We start from the raw sequence: 20,323 nt of genomic DNA on the forward strand, positions 1-20,323 counted from the left end.
CAGCCCAGCGGTACTTCCCACCCCTAGCGCACTATCATTTCCGGCGCTACAAAAATGTATTAATTTTTTTATCATCAGAGTGTACCCGGTGGTAATCGGGCCAGCGCCAGTCCCCTTTTGCCGCAGCTTAGTAAAAGGGGCCCTAAATGCGGCAGTTGGGTGCATAAATTCAACTGGTCTATGAAGTGTGCACAACCATAGTGGTAATCCCTCTGACATGCTCATGCCCCTCCCACATTAATGCCCCCTTTGCATTAGTTCGGAAGAGAAGATAGGCAGGCTTTTTATGGAATAGGGGCGCAGGTCCATTATGCACCCAATGGCAAATTAGCTCCAATTAGTGCTTAACGCCAATCCTTTATCACCTATTTGCTAATTTAGTGCTATTTATTTATTTAAAAATTTCTATTCTGCCTACAGCTATGTGGATTACAAGTCAATATACACAATAAAAACCAAACAATAAAACAGACATTCAATCAAAAACACATGAAAAACAGATGCGAGTATCAACTCCAGGCATGTTCAAACAAATATGTCTTCAGAAATGTACAAAATTAATCCCTGCTGCTACACAATCTCAAGCAACCTGACGATTGTTCCAGATTTGTGGACTTGCTATTGAAAAAACAGTATTCCAGGTACCAGCATATTTTACAGTATGAAATTTAGCATTTCCTAATAACTTCAAATTTTCAGACCGCAAAGATCTTGGTGTAACTGGCCCTAATCTATTACCCAATTGCACACCTAACTTTGGGCATCATTCATAGAATTTGAAGGTCAGTGATTTACAGAAGGTAATAGTAAGAAATATATTGTCTATAAGGTTGAGACAGCAACATCTGAGATGTTAGAGCAAAATGAAGATTTCATAGCATTTACATTAAAAATATGTCTAACCAAGCAGTAATTCTGTAGATCAGTGGCTCTCAAACCTGCTCTGGGAGAGCACCAGCCAACCTGGTTTTCAGGATATCCTCAATGAAAGGGAAAGGGGACTTGATAAACCACTTTTCTGAGGTTTTTGCAACTACATTCAAAGCGGTTTACATATATTCAGGTACTTATTTTGTACCAGAGGCAATGGAGGGTTAAGTGACTTGCCCACAGTCACAAGGAGCTGCAGTGGGCATTGAACCCAGTTCCCCAGGATCAAAGTCCACTGCACTAACCACTAGGCTACTCCTCCACTAGCAACATTCCATGTAGAAGCCTGCCCTTGCAGATCAGCAATGCGGCCGTGCAGGCTTCTGTTTCTGTGAGTCTGAGTACTTGCAGGACGTCAGACTCACAGAAACGGAAGCCTGCGAACTGCGTTGCTGATCTGCAAGGGCAGGCTTCTACATGGAATGTTGCTAGTGGAATAGCAACATTCCATGTAGAATCTCATATAGGGAAAGGGAAATGGGACTTGATATACTGCCTTTCGGAGGTTTTTGCAACTGCATTCAAAGCGGTTTACATATATTCAGGTACTTATTTTGTACCTGGGGTAATGGAGGGTTAAGTGACTTGCCCAGAGTCACAAGGAGCTGCAGTGGGAATTGAACTCAGTTCCCCAGGATCAAAGTCCACTGCACTAACCACTAGGCTACTCCTCCACTGTGTATACACCACTGAAGGTGGTGTATACACATTTCATGCATATTCATTGTGACTATCCTGAAAACTAGACTGACGGCTGCTCTCCCAGACAATATGGAGGATTTTGTAAGATATGTAATGTTACAGGAATAGTTTTTCTTGATACCTGATTTCACCTTCTCTGATGTGACCTTCCAGCTCTTCAATAAACCTCTCGCCTCTCATCCAGTAGATCGTAGGACCAGATTCACCACTAAAACCAAAGAATGCTTTGCAGGCTATGCTGAGTGGATCACCTGAGGACACAAAAAAGGCATGCTAAACAATTATGTTTTGCTAAACTGAGAAAGAAATCAAAGCATTGAACATTCTATTTGAAAAAGTCTTTCGGAAACTTGTTAGTAAAGCAAATTTTACCACTATATTTGCCCCACATTTCAATAGCATCTTAAATCAATTAGATCAAAATTCTTTGCATCAATTAAAAGTGTAAAAATTCATATAGGGATCACCCCTTCAACTGAGAGTTTCTGACAATTCTGTCTAACAGCACCTACAGGATACTTTAGCAAGAAACAATTTCTGACCCTTAGAGGGCCACTTTCGATATGATATCTAAGTCCGAATTGATATATTTTGGTTAGAGCACCGGTCTTGAAATCCAAAGGTGGCCGGTTCAAATCCCACTGCTGCTCCTTGTGATCTTCGGCGAGTCACTTAACCCTCCATTGCCTCAGGTACAAACTTAGATTGTGAGCCCTCCTGGGACAGAGAAATATCCAGTGTACCTGAATGTAACTCACCTTTAGCTACTACTGAAAAAGGTGTGGGCAAAAAAAAAAAAAAAAATCCAAATAAATAAATAAATAAATAAAATCGTCTCAAAAGAGCATCCAGCTCACAGCCATAATTGAACCAGAAAAATGTCTAAATTTCTACTTTGATTATGGCTTTCAGCTAGACATTTTTACACTCAATGCGTCCATCTGTAAGTAGCATTTAAAAAAAACAACAACCCCCCACAAGCCGTAGGGACGTCTATCTGGCAGTATTCCTATTAAGCTGGCCACACAGACATCCCAGCAGTGCAGAAGGGCAGCCTAGTGGTCAGCGCAGTGGACCACATAGAGGAATGCAGGTACAAATCCAAGTTTCCAGGTTTATTAGAAATTTGATTTTCTGCCCTTAAGTAAGAACTATCAGAGCGGTTTACATTTTCAAATTAATAAAATAATTACATAAAGGGAAGAAAGAAAACAAGGGAGGGAGAGGGAAGAAAACTCCATTCAATATAGGACAAGAATTGAGTAATAGAAGATTAAAATGCTGAGATATGCAGGGCTTCTCGGGCAGGACCCAGATAACTGTTATAGTATTAAAGCTACTAACAGTTTGCATTGTACGCATCTCAGAAAGAGAAGGTTTCAAGGGCCGAGCAAAAATCTGTATACAAGCTCATTAATTATAGTTGAGAAGGAAGAGCGTTCCAAAGAGTTGGGCCAGTGATGTTAAATACTTTAGAATGGATAGGATTAAAAATCATTTGCCAGAGCGATAGAATATGTAACCAATTTGATTGAGATGATCATAGTACACTAGATGGGTATAGGGAATTATGTAACTAGAAAGATATAATAGTATGCCAGAGTTATGAATTTTGTGAATTAAAGTAAGAGTTTTAAATATGATCCAATGAGCAACTGGAAGTCAGTGTTCTTCTTGAAGGAGAGGAGTGACATGGTCAAATTTCTTATGTCCAGTTATTACTTTCATGGCAGTATTCTGTACCAGTTATAGTTGTCTTAATTCTGTGTGTTTCAGCCCATGATAGAGGCTATTGCAATAATCTAGGTTATGTTCGCATTGGATTGATACGAGAAACAAGTTCCTGGCACTGTTATATTTTCTCCTGATGAAGTAGCGAAACAGACAGGTCCCTTGCTGTCGAGAAATTGAAAAGACATTGCGAGTAACAAGTGGAATACCCATGTAAATTGAAACGTTGGTGATATCAACGGTTGATGGGGAGCTCCCTTGAGTATGCTGCACTGAATGGTTCACATAATAGGAAGGAAACCTAGAGGGATTAGCGTTTCCTGTGAAAGCCAAGACTTCGGATCATTTGTAGGATCTTCACAACAAGGATTTAAAGCTAAGTGGAAAGACTTTAAACATGAGATCATCCTGGGGGTTCCTAAAATTGATATGCGTTAGTTAAGTGTGACATAAGTACATAAGTAGTGCCATACTGGGAAAGACCAAAGGTCCATCTAGCCCAGCATCCTGTCACCGACAGTGGCCAATCCAGGTCAAGGGCACCTGGCACGCTCCCCAAACGTAAAAACATTCCAGACAAGTTATACCTAAAAATGCGGAATTTTTCCAAGTCCATTTAATAGCGGTCTATGGACTTGTCCTTTAGGAATCTATCTAACCCCTTTTTAAACTCCGTCAAGCTAACCGCCCGTACCACGTTCTCCGGCAACGAATTCCAGAGTCTAATTACACGTTGGGTGAAGAAAAATTTTCTCCGATTCGTTTTAAATTTACCACACTGTAGCTTCAACTCATGCCCTCTAGTCCTAGTATTTTTGGATAGCGTGAACAGTCGCTTCACATCCACCCGATCCATTCCACTCATTATTTTATACACTTCTATCATATCTCCCCTCAGCCGTCTCTTCTCCAAGCTGAAAAGCCCTAGCCTTCTCAGCCTCTCTTCATAGGAAAGTCGTCCCATCCCCACTATCATTTTCGTCGCCCTTCGCTGTACCTTTTCCAATTCTACTATATCTTTTTTGAGATACGGAGACCAGTACTGAACACAATACTCCAGGTGCGGTCGCACCATGGAGCGATACAACGGCATTATAACATCCGCACACCTGGACTCCATACCCTTCCTAATAACACCCAACATTCTATTTGCTTTCCTAGCCGCAGCAGCACACTGAGCAGAAGGTTTCAGCGTATCATCGACGACGACACCCAGATCCCTTTCTTGATCCGTAACTCCTAACGCGGAACCTTGCAAGACGTAGCTATAATTCGGGTTCCTCTTACCCACATGCATCACTTTGCACTTGTCAACATTGAACTTCATCTGCCACTTGCACGCCCATTCTCCCAGTCTCGCAAGGTCCTCCTGTAATCGTTCACATTCCTCCTGCGACTTGACGACATAAATTTTTGGATGGGCATTTTGAATGAGTGAACTCCTCTGATGGGATTGGAGAGTGTTTCACATCCTTTGTACATTGGGGTGTTGGATTTGTGCATTGGGAGTGACATATTGATAAATTTAAGATATCCCCCTACCCGTTTTTTGTCCACAGAATATTTTTCTCCCTATGATTGAGAGTAAAAGGGAGTTTTTTGATGTCTGTGGTTTGTTTCGGAGGAGGGAGGAGCCAATGATGATAGCCATTACAGTGGAGTCCTATATAAAGTATCCCCGGGCTCTTGAGGCCAGTTTTTACAATTGATCTAGATTTGATGATTGGTTAGTCCCATTGCCTAATCTAACACTTGGGTAGAGTGCATTCAATATTAGATTTTCTGTGATATTTTTCACTCTGAGCAGTTGCGAGAATTTTTGATTAATCTAGGTTTGTAATAACCAGGGAATTAATAAATACTTTTGTTTGTTGTGTAAAAAGATGACGAATAGAAGAGATTAGTTTAAGTTTATAGAAGCAACATGGTACTACTGTGGATATATGTAGATGATATGAGAGTGATGAATCAAAAATGACTCCAAGAATTTTGATGGAGGGTTGAAATGTAGCAGGAGAGCCAGCTATAGAGAACAGAGGTAGCGAATTAGGGGAGCCCTTTTTAGAAAGTAATAGGTCTTGCATTTTCTCAGGGTTACGTTTTAGTTTCGCAGTTGAAAGCCAGTTGGCTATGGTCAAAAGTTTGGAGTTTATGTATTTATTACATTTGTATCTCACATTTTCCCGCATAGCAGTAGGCTCAATGTGGCTTACAGGTTCCGGAGAGGAGAGTACCAACTCCGGGAATATATACAGAGTGGAAAATAGAGTAACAGTAGGTGCAAGGAAGCTGATAAGGTTCCGGCAAAGAGTTAAGATCAGCAAGTGCTGTAGGTCCTTCATTGTCCAGTGAGGCAATAATCTGGATATCATCCGCATATACATAAGCAGATAAACCAAGGGATTAAATAGCAGTGAGAAGTGGAGCCATAAAAATATTGAAAAGACTGGGGGGGGGGGGGGGGGGGCAATAAAGAACTTTGAGGAATGCTGCAGTCTAGTTTTGTAATAGTCTGAGGAAGTATTTTGATGGTAAACATAATAGGATCTGTTGTGTAAATAGTCTTGCATCCAGAGTAACGATGGTAACTTAGTAAATATTGGCAGATAAAGACCTGTACGGTCCCATCTAGTCTGCCCAACAAGATAAACTTATTCTACATGGTATGTGATACTTTATATGTATACCCGAATTTGATTTGTCCTTGCCATTCTCAGGGCACAGACTGTAGAAGTCTGCCCAGCACTCTTCTTGTACTAAAAGTTCTGAAGCAAATGTCGAAGCCCCTTAAAATGTACACTCAAGCCCATCCATATCTATTCAGTCATGATCAGGGTGTAGATCGTAGAAGTCTGCCCAGCACCAGTTTTGCTTTCCAATTACCGTCATTGCCACCCAATCTCCGCTAAGATTCCATGGATCCATTTATTCTAAGCAGGATTCCTGTGTGTTTATCTCACGCACGTTTGAATTCCATTACCGTTTTCATCTCCACCACCTCCCGCGGGAGGGCATTCCACATATCCATCACCCTCTCTGTGAAGAAATACTTCCTGACATTACTCCTGAGTCTGCCCCCCTTCAACCTCAATTCATGTCCTTTAGTTCTACTGCTTTCCCATCTCCGGAAAAGGTTTGTTTGCGATTAATACCTTTCAAATATTTGAATGTCTGTATCATGTCAGAGATATACTGTATCTGATATTCCCAGTGCAGATAGGCACTGTAGAATAGAGTGATATACCAGATCAAAAGCCGCTGATAGATCTACTGAAAGAAGAATGATAGTTTTGTTTTGGCCTAGCTGGTAGAGCATAGTCGTTGTCAGACCTAACAAGGTTGTTTCAGTGCTTTTTGTGTGTCTGAAACCTGTCTGGTGGGTATGAAGTGCATTGGTTTTATCCAGGACATTGTTAAAATTGTTGAAGAACCTGGTGTTCAGCAATTTTAGGAATAAACGGTAATTGAGATGTTGGTCAATAATTCATGAGTAGGGAGGGACTTTGTTTCTGGTCTTTTTGTTTAGGGAATATGCATGCAGTTTTCCAAGATAAGGGGATAACCCCATTGTTGAGGCTATTACAGATCAAAGAGTGTAATGATGGTAATAGAGTACTCTTGCATTTTTTGATGTAGAGTGAGGGAAGAGGATCTAGTTAGGCATAGTTAGGTTGATAGAATCCAGGGAAGTTTTAATATCAGAGATAGATGGAAGATTGAAGGCTGAAATGAAGCTGCATAGAGTAATATCTGTAGCAGAAGAAGAGGGAGAAAGAGATGAAGAAAGAGGGATAGATAAAGGAAAAAGATCGAAGTGTACTGGTCTTATGAGAAAAATGGGTGGCTAAATCTGAAGCAGATGGGTCTAAAGAAAGAATCTGAGAATTTATTGGTGGTGAATTAAGAGTTTTCAGGACTCAGTTGATTTTTGACGATCGAGAGATGTCCTCGTCTCCACCACCTCTACCAGAAGGTGATTCCATGCATCCACCACCCATTCTGAGAAAAAGTATTTCCTTAGATTACTCTTGAGCCTATAACCTCTTAACTTCATTTTTCTTTGCCTGATAAATAGCTAATTTATAAGATAGAGGTAAGAATTTATAAAGCTTTGGAGCGGAAGATGAATGGCATTTCCGCCAAATTATTTCTTGACGGTGCAATTGCTGTTTAAAAAGAGACAGACTTCAGGCATACCAGAGATCTTTTGTTTTTGTAGAAGCTAAGGCTGAAATGGGAATAATCAGAGATAATTTATTATATGTATTTGAAAGTTCTTTGTTCCATAAGGAAGCCTGATTTTGCAAAGGTAGTTTAAGAAAAGTTTCAGTACTAAAAGAGAGATGTTCGCTGAATCTCTGTTCTGTAAACTTGCTGAGATTTTGAGTAGCTTTGGGAATGGAATCAAGATAAGATTAATGTTTGTGGGAAGTCAAGAGAAAAACTGATAAGAGAATGATCCGTTCAGGGAAAGCATTGAGGGGGGTTGGAAGATCAAGTTTGAGGAGAGGTTATCAGTGGAGGTGACTAAATTGAGTGTGTGTCCTGATTGGTGTGTTTGGAAAGTGAAGGTTTTTTTTTGTTACATTTGTACCCTGCGCTTTCCCACTCATGGCAGGCTCAATGCGGCTTACATGGGGCAATGGAGGGTTAAGTGACTTGCCCAGAGTCACAAGGAGCTGCCTGTGCCTGAAGTGGGAATCAAACTCAGTTCCTCAGGACCAGAGTCCACCACCCTAACCACTAGGCCATGCCTTCTCGAATACAAGAAAGAGCTTGGATAAGATTTCAAAAATCTGAGACATGGGGGGGGGGGGGGGCCCTCTTACAAAGGCGCTCTGAAAAATGGCCTGCAGTAGTGTAGACGTGCGTTTTGGGTATGCGCAGGATCATTTTCAGTGCCCATTGTAAAAAATACCTTTTAAAAAGTTTTGCCGAAAATGGACATGCGGTAAAATGAAAATTGCTGTGTGTCCATTTTGGGTCTCTGAGACCAGCCATTGACCTAGTGGTAACGAAGGTCTCATGCGGCAACCAGGCGGTAATGATCCGCATGCGTAAAATTCCAATTACTGCCCGCTCGCCAGAAAATAAAAATATTTTCCAGTGCGCGTAGTGGAAACACATCAAAAATGAAATTACCGCAAGGGCCACATGGTAGCCAGGCGGTAACTCAAAATTGATGCGTGTTAGGCAAGCGTAGGCGCCTACGTGACTTAGTAAAAGAGTCCCAGGGTGTTTTAGTTGAGCCTAAAAGTATATTAAATTCTAGGAGAACAAGATTCTTTAAGAATGTACTGGCCTGAGCTATAAAAGACTGAAGATTCTGAAAAGCAGTGCATGATATTGGAGGAGGTATATAGAAGAGAATGAAATCTAGGGGATTTATTTATTTTATTTGTAGCATTTGTATCCCACATTTTCCCACCAATTTGCAGGCTCAATGTGGCTTACATTATGCCGTAATGGCGATCGCCATTTCCGGGTACAGAATTACAACTGGTATTGCGTTATGGTAAAGAAGAGTACATTATGGTATTGCATAGAGGTTCCTGAGTGATAGATTGAATTTAACATATAAGTTAGGTCATTGACTATAGAGGCAGAGGCAGACTATAGAGGATGAGGCAGAGTTAAGCAAAAAGCTAAGGTCTCAATGGGGGAAGCAGTAGCTGTTAGTGTGATCAGTAAAAGGCAAGGAGAAGTACTGTAAAATATAGCTATCCGTCCTCCTTTCTTATAGGAGTGATTACAGTATAAAAATGAGTAACCCGGAGGAACAGATTAATTAAAGTAGGAAAGTTCTGCTCTGTAAGCCAGGTTTCTGTCAGATATAAGATATCGAACCTTTGACGTGATAACATCTTTAATATTGTGAGTCCTTCAGGAACAGAGAAATCTTCTGTACCTAAAGGTCCATCACTATAATAGCCCCTCCGGCCTGCAGGTCACTTATCTGTTTAGGTACAAGAGGTATTTCTGTGTTCCAGGAGGGCTCAAATAGGTGTATTGAAATTACTGAGTTAAAGCAGGAATTGAATCTGGGTCCCGTCGTTCGCTGTCCACTGCACTGACCACTGGGATACTTCATCCACTTGCTTGTTGCTTTCTTAGGAATAGCCATAATCTCTGGAGCCGTCATACAGCCTGGTATCTACTGTTACTAATTATTTGTTCCTATAGCCCACATTATCCAAAAATTAATTTCAGTTCAACGTGGCTTACGTTTGATGGAACTCAATTACATTAACAGTATACTAAATAAGGTTACTATTAACAAGAATCAGTCATAAATATACAATTCTCCAATTTTACAATTCAATCTTAATTTATGAATTTGTTAAAATAAGTTTTGTGGTTTTTGCGAAATAGTAAGATTCCATCATTTGGATCCCAAGCAGTGGCGTAACTATGGGGGGCCATGGGGGCCTGGGCCCCCTCATATTGGCTCTGAGGCACCTGATTTGGCTGGTGGGGGTCCCCAACTCCCGCCAGCTGAAGGGTTTGTCCAGCACTGGTCTCCGGCTCTCTGCCACATTGCCTGCTCTTTCCCTCACGTTGTGCGCATGCTTATTTTAGTGCTCAGTTTCACTAAAATAAGCATGCACGTAACACGAGGGGAAGAACAGAGCAGGCAATGTTGTGGGGACCAGCGCTGGACAACTGCTTTAGCTAACGGGAGTTGGGGACCCCCGCCAGCCAACGTATGTGAGGCGGCAGCAGGGGGGGGAGCAGTGGGGAGGCAGTCCAAATTGTACCCCCCCCCCCCCCCCCAATTTTGGATCTGGATCCCCCCCCATTGAGGTCTGGCTATGCCACTGATCCCAAGTAACTTAGAGTTGCTGTGTGAGCTGACTTATAGGTTATGTTTTTGCAACTGGGGAGGTGGAGAAGTAGATAGTCTCTCGTTTTTGAGTCTGCATTCCTTCTAGATGGTACCAGCCAAACAAAATTTTGTATATGAGGGTATTGGTTTTGAACATCAATCGTGCTTTAATTGGGAGCAGGTGTAATTTGAGGAATAATGGGGTTACTCTATCATACTTTGATACTATCACCTCTTTGGGGGGGGGGGGGGGAGGGAGAGGAGCAGTCACCACTGGAGGATTAAGAGGGGTCATTTCATAATCCCTCCAGTGGTCAGCTGGTCAGTTAGGGCACTGTTTTCTGACTTGACTGAAACAGGTCTAGATTAAAAAGTACTCTTTTCTTGCCCTGGACCTCTTTTTCTATTCTATTATTGCTAAAAACGTCCAGATTTTAAGCCCACTCAAAACATGCCTCCAACATGCCCCCTTGCAAATTATACAAACTGTGGAGTAAAACATCCCAATTTTGAGTTTTGAAAATTGCAGCTTAGATTTCTTACGGGAAAAATATCCATGTGCTGCTTTTGAAACATTTTTCTCTTGAAAATGAGCACCTTACGCTTTCACCTGTAGAGTCCCTCATCAGCCTTTGTTGGCTCCTATTCTTTTTTATGTCTTTGTTGCCCCTGGCCACCCTGATTCAGTCTCTGGAATTAACACCATTTATTTAAGCAGATAATATACAAACCTCAACCCATCAAATCCCCAAGAATTTCTTAGTCTTAACAAGAAACTGCAAATCAAAAGAAAAAAAGCAGATCAAAAAAGACAAAAAAATAGAACAGGAGGGTAACAGAAGAAGTGGTTTATTACAAGTTACCCGACGTGGCCACGTTTCGCCCTCAGGCTGCGTCAGGGGTAAAAAAACTACAAAATAAAAATACATAAAGCAGACAGAAACAAAAAAATATACAATGGTGAAGTTTATGTTTTACTCATTATGTATTTTTATTTTGTAGTTTTTTTACCCCTGACGCAGCCTGAGGGCGAAACGTGGCCACGTCGGGTAACTTGTAATAAACCACTTCTTCTGTTACCCTCCTGTTCTATTTTTTTGTCTTTTTTGATCTGCTTTTTTTCTTTTGATTTGCCATTTCTGTGGCAGATCTTTGCCTTTTTTTTGTTTCTGTCTGTTAACAAGAAACTGGACAGCATTGCATCCTGGTTATCCTCACATAAATTAAAATTAAATCCCATCGAGATGCAAACACTACTCTTCTCCAAGAAAGATATTCCATCTCCAGCATGGTTAATTACATTTAGTTCCTCTGTAAAAATTTTGGAGGTTCTTTTGGGTTCATTCATAGATTTTAATCTGCGCATTTCTACTATGGCTAGTAAGTATTGTTCTAAATGGAAATTGTTTTTCTCTATTCATAAATTTTTGAATCCAAAAGCATTACACATTCTAAATCAAGGAATCCATAGGAAAGCAATTAGGCAACTACAATTATTTCAAAATATAGCCACAACAAAAACTTACACATATTAATAAAGTTGAACATTGTCAGAACGTTCACAATATAAATGAAATTGACAAGTTTTTGTGACAAGTAAAAATATTTGATTTCCTGTCTATAAAACGTCCAAAAAAAGGGGGAAGATCCGATTACTTAGTTTTCTGAAATGCACCCATCCCTGAATTCTCCACAGCACTTTATCCCCAACGTTTTTATGGACTTCTATTTTTACTTTCTACCGAGAGAATCATAAAGATTGCTTCAGGTTCATAGAGCCCCTAATTAGCAGCCACATAAAAGATGGAGATGGAAGTTAACCATGCTGTTGCCAAGCACAGAATCTGGGTTCAAATCTCTCTCCTTGGTTTCTCCTTTTCCACTAGAGGCTGGTACAAGGAGGGTGCTGTATGCCAACTTTGGAAATGAAGGGGAACAGCCGTGGCTAATGTGGCAGCCCTTCCTGATCATAAATGGCGAACGCCTTTACGGTACTACGTAAGCCACATTGAGCCTGCAAATAGGTGGGAAAATGTGGGATACAATACAAAGCTAATAAATAAATAAATAATCAATGTGCATTGGTTTGATCATGCCACTCCTCATTTGAATACTACAATACTAGGCACCGATAATTAAGGGGCCTTTTACTAACCTACGTAAGCATCTACGCACGCCCAACATGTAGCAATTTGGAGCTACCACCCAGCTACAGCGTGGCTCTTGTGGTAATTTCATCTTCGGCACGCATCTGAAAAATAATTTTTATTTTTTGGTGCACGTCTGCTAAGAGCGTCAAGTGGCATTTGACACACGTAGTATCAACGAAGTGAGAAAGACCACTGTGGCTCTAATAAGTCAAATCCACATCAATAATTGAAGAGTCCAGTGTTACAATAATACGTTTATGCTGCTAATCTTATTTATCAACGAGGTGGAGACCTCAATACACCCGGATGCTAATTTTATTTTTCACGTCTTTAACTGAGGTGATGTGTAGTCATCATTGGTTTCACTTCCTTCTTAGGATTTTTTACAAAAATACTTTTAAAATCCTCAATCTTCTTAAATTTTATTCCACAATCTACTTGTTATGACTTTATATAACTTATTCAAAATACAGATTGTTGAGCACTTCGCTGTGGCTTGACCGGTGGCCAAACCCGTTTCACTTTCACTGCTTCATCAGGAGCCGTGTATTAACTCTCTTAAAGTATCAAAAAAGATGGTATCACACATTCGAGTGATCACATTGCATCTTGTCGAGCATAGCTTTTCAGTATAGCATTCTCTGCTGCTGACTTACCGATCAGCAGCAGAGAATGCAGCTAAGTGCTCAACAGTCTGTATTTTGAATAAATTACATAAAGTCATAAAAGTAGATTATGGAATAAAATTTAAGAAGATTGAAGATTTTAAAAATATTTTCATAAAAAATCCTAAGAAGGAAGTGAGACCAATGATGACTGCACATCACCCCAGTTGAAGACGTGAAAAATAAAATTAGCGTCCGGGTGTATTGAGGTCTCCACCTCATTGATAAATACGATTAGTAGCATATATTGTAACACTGGACTCTTCAATTATTGATGTAGATTTGACACATGAAGGTCATTACTACCCGATTAACCTATGAGACCTTACCACTAAGTCAATGGCTAGCGGTAAGGTCTCAGAATCAAAATGGATGCACACCAATTTTTATTTTGCCGCAAGTCCATTTTCAGCAAAAATTTGAAAAAAAGGCATTTTTTGCAGGCGTGCTGAAAAATGGATCTGCGCGCACCCAACACACCTGCCTACACTACCGCAGGCCATTTTTCAGCACGCCTTAGTAAATGGACCCCTAAATGGGAGATCATAATGATAATACAAACTACACTCCTACTCCCGATATAAATTTAAACAAGATGTGAAAACCTCAGTGGTGCTACTTGCCTATGATATTCACTATGGCAAGATTCACTATCACCCACCTCATCATCATTTCTTTGTGCAAATAAACCTTTGATAAATCTTTAAATCTATAACTGTTTTCATTGATGTCAAATGACTAATTCAAACTGGGCCCATTTAGCTATAGTAATACAAAAGTACTCATCTTATGGCAGAGTGCTTGTCAGACAGGGGGCCTGACGCCCGACACGATTATGCTTTGCCCCCACGGGCTGTCTCAAGGACCATCCTCCTCTTTTGAAAGCAGAACACTGGATACCAATTGCATTTAGGACATCCTTACCCATTTATTTATTTTGTTACATTTGTACTCCGCGCTTTCCCACTCATGGCAGGCTCAATGCGGCTTACATGGGGCAATGGAGGGTTAAGTGACTTGCCCAGAGTCACAAGGAGCTGCCTGTGCCTGAAGTGGGAATCGAACTCAGTTCCTCAGGACCAAAGTCCACCACCAGGCCACTCCTCCACTGTTGCTACTATTTGAGATTCTACATGGAATGTTGCTATTCCACTAGCAACATTCCATGTAGAAGTCGGCCCTTGCAGATCACCAATGTGGCCGCGCAGGCTTCTGTGAGTCTGACTCACAGAAACAGAAGCCTGCGCAGCCTTCTACATGGAATGTTGCTAGTGGAATAGCAACATTCCATGTAGAATCTCCAATAGTAGCAACATTCCATGTAGAATCTCCAATAGTATCTATTTTATTTTTGTTACATTTGTACCCTGCGCTTTCTCACTCATGGCAGGCTCAACGCGGCTTACATGGGGCAACGGAGGGTTAAGTGACTTGCCCAGAGTCACAAGGAGCTGCCTGTGCCTGAAGTGGGAATCGAACTCAGTTCCTCAGGACCAAAGTCCACCACCCTAACCACTAGGCCACTCCTCCACATGGTAGCCAGGCGGTAACTCAAAATTGATGCGCGTTAGGCAATTCCTTATTCCCCAGTCTTAGTCTTTCGATCCTTCCAGAAGAACATTACTTTCTATTAATGAACTCTGCCAGGCTAGGAGTTGCAGCAGTGATCACAGTGGTCAACAGATAAAGTGGCAGACGGTCTGGGTGAGCAAATCCCTTCACTCTTCAATGCCAGTGGATTCACCCCAGGCCCTAATACTGTTTATCCCTATCAAGGTCAGCCGTCACTGCTGCTGTCCTGGAGCCTTGGAAGGAAAGGAAGATAGGGGGATATATGAAGGAATTCTATACGTTAGGGAAGAAGACGAAATACAGAGGAGAGATGAAAAGCAATGGTGTTGGGGGGAGTAGATGCTACTGGTGAATCAAGGGGATACTTTTCCTGTAGCTACAATTTCCCATGTTGAGCATTGGTCTGCATTCTAATCATATTATTTGGCTAGCTGTCATGCTAATGTTAAAGTAGCACATCAAATGAAACGGCTTTTAGTGATCCCTAGGTGAAGAAAAACACGTGGGTGTACTCTTCACGTTTGACTTTAATGGAAAAGGACAATTACAGCACTGTGAAAAAGAGAACAGGCTCAACGTGGGCTATCAAGGATAGCATCTGGACTCTGTCTGGCGTATCCTGCTGGGCCTTGGGTAGTAAAGGAGCAGTCTTTGGAAATGAAACAGATTCCTCCCCAAGATGGCAGATTTCTGAAATACAAACTCAGGAGATTGATGTGTTTGGAAAAATAATGCATGTTATGTCAATCATAAGACCTACTTTTTTTATTTTTTAAAATGTTTTTTAGAGATGCTAAATTTCATGCGTTGAGCCCTCCAACCCCCCCCCCCCCAAACCCACTGTACCCACATGTAGGTGCCCCCCTTCTCCCATAAGGGCTATGGTAATGGTGTAGAGTTGTGGGGAGTGGGTTTGGGGGAATTTGGGGGGCTCAGCACCCAAGGTAAGGGAGCTATGCACCTGGGAGCTATTTGTGTAGTTTTAAAACATTTTTAGAAGTGCCCCCTAGGGTGCCCGGTTGGTGTCCTGGCATGTCAGGGGGACCAGTGCACTACAAATGCTGGCTCCTCCCATGACCAAATGCCTTGGATTTCGCCGGGTTTGAGATGGCTGGCAGTTTTTTCCATTATTGCTGAAAAACAAAACCGACGATCTCAAACCCGGTGAACTCTGGCATTTGGCTGGGCTGGGCTAAACCGTATTATCGAAAAAAAAAGATGGCTGGCCATCTTTTTCGAAAATACGGTTCCGGCCAGCTGTTGCGCCGCCGCCAAAATAGATCGCCAGCGACCTATTTCGCCGGCGACGTTTGATTATGCCCCTCTTTGTCTAATAATGTCTTTATACAACACTGAGGCTAAGGCCCTAATTTTAGATGCATCCCCATGTGCGAATAACATCATTTAAAAATCTGTAGTGACTCAGACATTTCAATGCATTTCACAACAGGGGGCATTCGTATATATAAGGAAAGTTGGGTATATCCAGATGGCAAGAAGGGCATGAGTAGGGTAGGGAGATAGAGTGGTCTGGGTGGGCCTATTTAACATAAGGACTCCACGTCTGTATGCAACAAAATAGATGTTGGAATTTACACCTTTCCTGAGGCATGTCTAGATGCCTGTTGTAAATCTCAATATCTGGGCCCCCCTTCCACCCAATTATCCCTCCCAATGTCTATGGCTTCTATGACCATCTCCCACCCCACCATTTGAACCCCTGTCCACTCTGGAAGGCAACAGGCTCCTTTCTGATGCCAGCTTAATTCCCTGGATGGCAAGAACTCACCCTGAGAGCCACCAACACTCAGCGTCAGTCTCATCTCCTCCAAATAGAAATCCCCAGTGGAATCCCTCCCATGCATGGTGCCATGAGGTAATCCCTCCTTTCACAGTGCAAATCACCTTAAAAGGTCGCCCCACCCCCTGATCCCAACCTCGGCCTTACCCGGGGTCATCAGCCGATGACTACCTCCTCCTCCCTCCTACTACTACTACTACTATTTAGCATTTCTATAGCGCTACAAGGCATACGCAGCGCTGCACAAACATAGAAGAAAGACAGTCCCTGCTCAAAGAGCTTACAATCTAATAGACAAAAAATAAATAAAGTAAGCAAATCAAATCAATTAATGTGAACGGGAAGGAAGAGAGGAGGGTAGGTGGAGACGAGTGGTTACAAGTGGTTACGAGTCAAAAGCAATGTTAAAGAGGTGGGCTTTCAGTCTAGATTTGAAGGTGGCCAAGGATGGGGCAAGACCTAGGGGCTCAGGAAGTTTATTCCAGGCGTAGGGTGCAGCGAGACAGAAGGCGTGAAGTCTGGAGTTGGCAGTAGTGGAGAAGGGAACAGATAAGAAGGATTTATCCATGGAGCGGAGTGCACGGGAAGGGGTGTAGGGAAGGACGAGTGTGGAGAGATACTGGGGAGCAGCAGAGTGAGTACATTTATAGGTTAGTAGAAGAAGTTTGAACAGGATGCGAAAACGGATAGGGAGCCAGTGAAGGGTCTTGAGCAGAGGGGTAGTTTGAGTAAAGCGACCCTGGCGGAAGACGAGACGGGCAGCAGAGTTTTGAACCGACTGGAGAGGGGAGAGGTGACTAAGTGGGAGGCCAGCAAGAAGCAGATTGCAGTAGTCTAAACGAGAGGTGACAAGGGTGTGGATGAGGGTTTTGGTAGAGTGCTCGGAAAGAAAGGGGCGGATTTTACGGATGTTGTAAAGAAAGAAACGACAGGTCTTGGCAATCTGCTGGATATGAGCGGAGGAGGAGAGAGAAGAGTCAAAGATGACCCCAAGGTTTCGAGCTGAGGAGACAGGGAGAATGAGAGAGCCATCAACAGAAATAGAAAATGGGGGGTCCAGTGACCAGAACACTCTAAGCTCTGCAGCTGGCAGCAGTATTTTAGAGCTTCCACCACTCTCTCCAGCACCAGCTCAGCTTTAACACATGCATGAAAACCAAACATGCGTGGTGGTGGTGGTGCTGGGAGTGCAGCAGTGGTAACTCAGAGTTACTGCCACCAGTTGCAGAGCTTGGAGATTTCCGGCTGCTGGACCAGAGGAGGTGGTGTTCAGTTGGGGCTTGGGGATCCCCGCCAGCTCAGATATTTATATTTTGCATTCAGGCAAGGAAAAAGTTTGGTGCCCATCCTTTTTGGACTCAAGCCCTCTCCTGTCCCCCCCCCCCTCCAAATCAGCTCATTATGCCACTATGGGTCAGCTTATCTTTCATTGATCTAAAAAAGTTCCATGACGAATAACTTTATTTTGACATAGTTTTTCAAAAATATTTTCTTTTAATATTTTCTTTTCTTTATGTATTGCACCCACAAGCATATAAAATGTGCAAAGCAAAAGCACTTATCTCACATGCCCAACGGAGCATCTGTTTCCCTTCTGAAAGCTTCTTCAGGGGATTGTGCTAATTGGCGTAAAGTGCCGATGCATCATTGTCAACTTTGCTCTGCAGTTTTGCCGCTCTGTTTGTTGTGCTTTGGCCACCCTGTATGTACTAATGCCAGCTATGCTGTAGCTCTGTAGACTAAGGCGTCTTGAGTGAAAATAGAGGGGGCTCTGAGACTGTTACTTGCATGCATTAGCACAATCCCCTGAAGAAGCTTTCAGAAGTGATTTTCCACAGAGAACTAGAGTGCTGGGTATTAACCCAATTGAGCTGTTTTGATATTGTAAGGGAACTTACTGCTGGGCAATAAGAAGATTAGTTGTGAAGCTTTTTGCAGACTTTTTGGGTCCAAGGCAAATAGCCTGTTGGGCGAATTGGCAGAGGATAATTTATGGTTGGGAAAGAATGCTGGGAGTTTGTCAACAGTAGGTTAGGACAAGGACCCCGATCAAGCCTCATGCCATGTAGATTTTGCAGTAACTTCCTTTGAGGTTATTTTATGTGTTATTAACAAGATGAACAGACCTTTTTTGTCATATTTTAAATTTTAACCAAGCAATAACATGTACAGAAAAGTGAAAGAAAAGAATAACATATTCTTATATACAATATCCATTAATTAAATTAGGAAAACTTCACTCAAGTCCACAATTAACGGATCCAAGACCTCAATTAAGGCAACAGTACCTATTAGATAGCTAAAGAGTACAACTTAACTTTCAAGGAAGCACTACCAATCAAGGGGGTCCCAATTGGTTCTCCGATATACGTTTGGTTGCCAGAAATGCCGAAAGATGTGAAGGCTCAAAAAAGACACATTTAATTGACTGGTATCTGATAACACATTTGCAAGGAGACGTAAGAAAAAGTACTCCTGGTTTCATCAATAGAAACTGTCTATCCAGCTTATTTTCGAAAGTGATCGCCGGCCATCTTCTGACATAAATCGGGAGATGGCCGGCGATCTCTCAAATCGGTATAATCGAAAGCTGCTGTTTTGACACCATCACCGCTTTCCCGTCGCCGAGCCGGCAAAAGTTCAAGGAGGTGTGTAGGTAGCGTAGCAAAGGCGGGAGATGGGCGTAGCTACCAGATGGCTGGCTTTGCCTGATAATGTAAAAAAGAAAGCCGGCCCTAACGAGAATTTGGTCCACTTTATTTGGTCCCTTTTTTTCAGCTCCAACTCCCAAAAAAGTGCCCGAACTGACCAGATGACCACCGGAGGGAATCGGGGATCACCTCCCCTGACTCCCCCAGTGGTCACTAACCCCCTCCCACCCTTAAAAATACAATTTTAAAAACTTTTTTGCCAGCCTCGGGTGCATCGCATCAGTATGCAGGTCCCTGGAGAAGTTTTAGTGGGTGCAGTGGACTTCAGGCAGGTGGACCCAGGCCCATACCCCTTCCCACTACCAAATGCCTTGGATTTTGCCAGATTTGAGATCGCCGGCTTCGGTTTCCATTATGGGAAAAAACCGATGCCAGCCATCGCAAACCCGGCCATCTCTGACATTTGGCTGGCTCCCAACCATATTATCGAAAACAAAGATGTCCGGCCATCTTTTTCAAAAATACGGTTGGCTCTGGCCAGTTGCGGAGCCGGCCATGGAGATGGCCGGCCAGCGCCGTTCAATTATGCCCCTCCATGTCACCTCTGGGTTTCCCTAGAAACATCTGGGAAAATTTGAATCTTGAGTCCCAAAAATGTCTTGTCCCTATTTAAAAAAAACATTCTCAATAACCACTTCTTATCCGGTGTTAAAACCACTGTAGCTATGAAAGTAGCTGGGCTGGCAGAATCCACATTCGATGACTCAGAAATATCAGACACATCTAAAGGGACAACATTCTGATCCAAATTTTGTTGACCTTCCAAAGGTTTCCTTGCCAAATAATAAACTTGAGAGAAAGGTGGACTTTTCTCTTCTACAATTTCCAAAGATTCCTTCAGATATTGTTTCAATATATCTCTAGGTATAATGACAAACACCTGGGGAAAATTTAGAAATCAAAGATTATTCTCCTCATAAAGGGACCCTGTTACAAATACACAGTAGGTCTACTGCGTGGGTAGCAAGCGTCAAATCGGCCCTACCACCGGGGTAGCACAGGCGGTAGTTCTGAAGTTGGTGCACACAGTTTTCCATGGTAGAAAATAATTTTCTATTTTCTACCATGCGGGGGGGGGGGGGGGGGGGGGCGTTCTTAGCAGTAATCGGCAGCACTGCTACATTGCCGCGCACTGACTGATTACTGCGGGGTTAGCTCGTACCACCTGCTAATTAGGCACGGTAAGGGTTCAGTCCTCGTCTCATCTATGCAAACGTTCCCGCGATATCTCCAAT

General features: G+C 42.4%; 1 protein-coding gene across 1 annotated transcript in view; it reads right to left on the minus strand.

Annotated features, from left to right (window-relative positions):
- The window catches only part of LOC115458999 (X-linked interleukin-1 receptor accessory protein-like 2), a 116,511-nt gene extending 100,070 nt beyond the window's left edge, over nt 1-16,441 (minus strand). The window contains exons 1-2 of the mRNA XM_030188859.1: nt 16,366-16,441; nt 1,754-1,883 (exon numbers count right to left, since the gene is read on the minus strand). Coding sequence (XP_030044719.1) covers nt 1,754-1,883; nt 16,366-16,441 — 206 coding nt within the window. The remainder of the gene's footprint in view (nt 1-1,753; nt 1,884-16,365) is intronic.
- Nucleotides 16,442-20,323: the final 3,882 nt, after the last annotated feature.

Source organism: Microcaecilia unicolor, unplaced genomic scaffold, assembly GCF_901765095.1.
Source record: "Microcaecilia unicolor unplaced genomic scaffold, aMicUni1.1, whole genome shotgun sequence".
In the NCBI taxonomy this organism is placed as follows: Eukaryota; Metazoa; Chordata; class Amphibia; order Gymnophiona; family Siphonopidae; genus Microcaecilia; species Microcaecilia unicolor.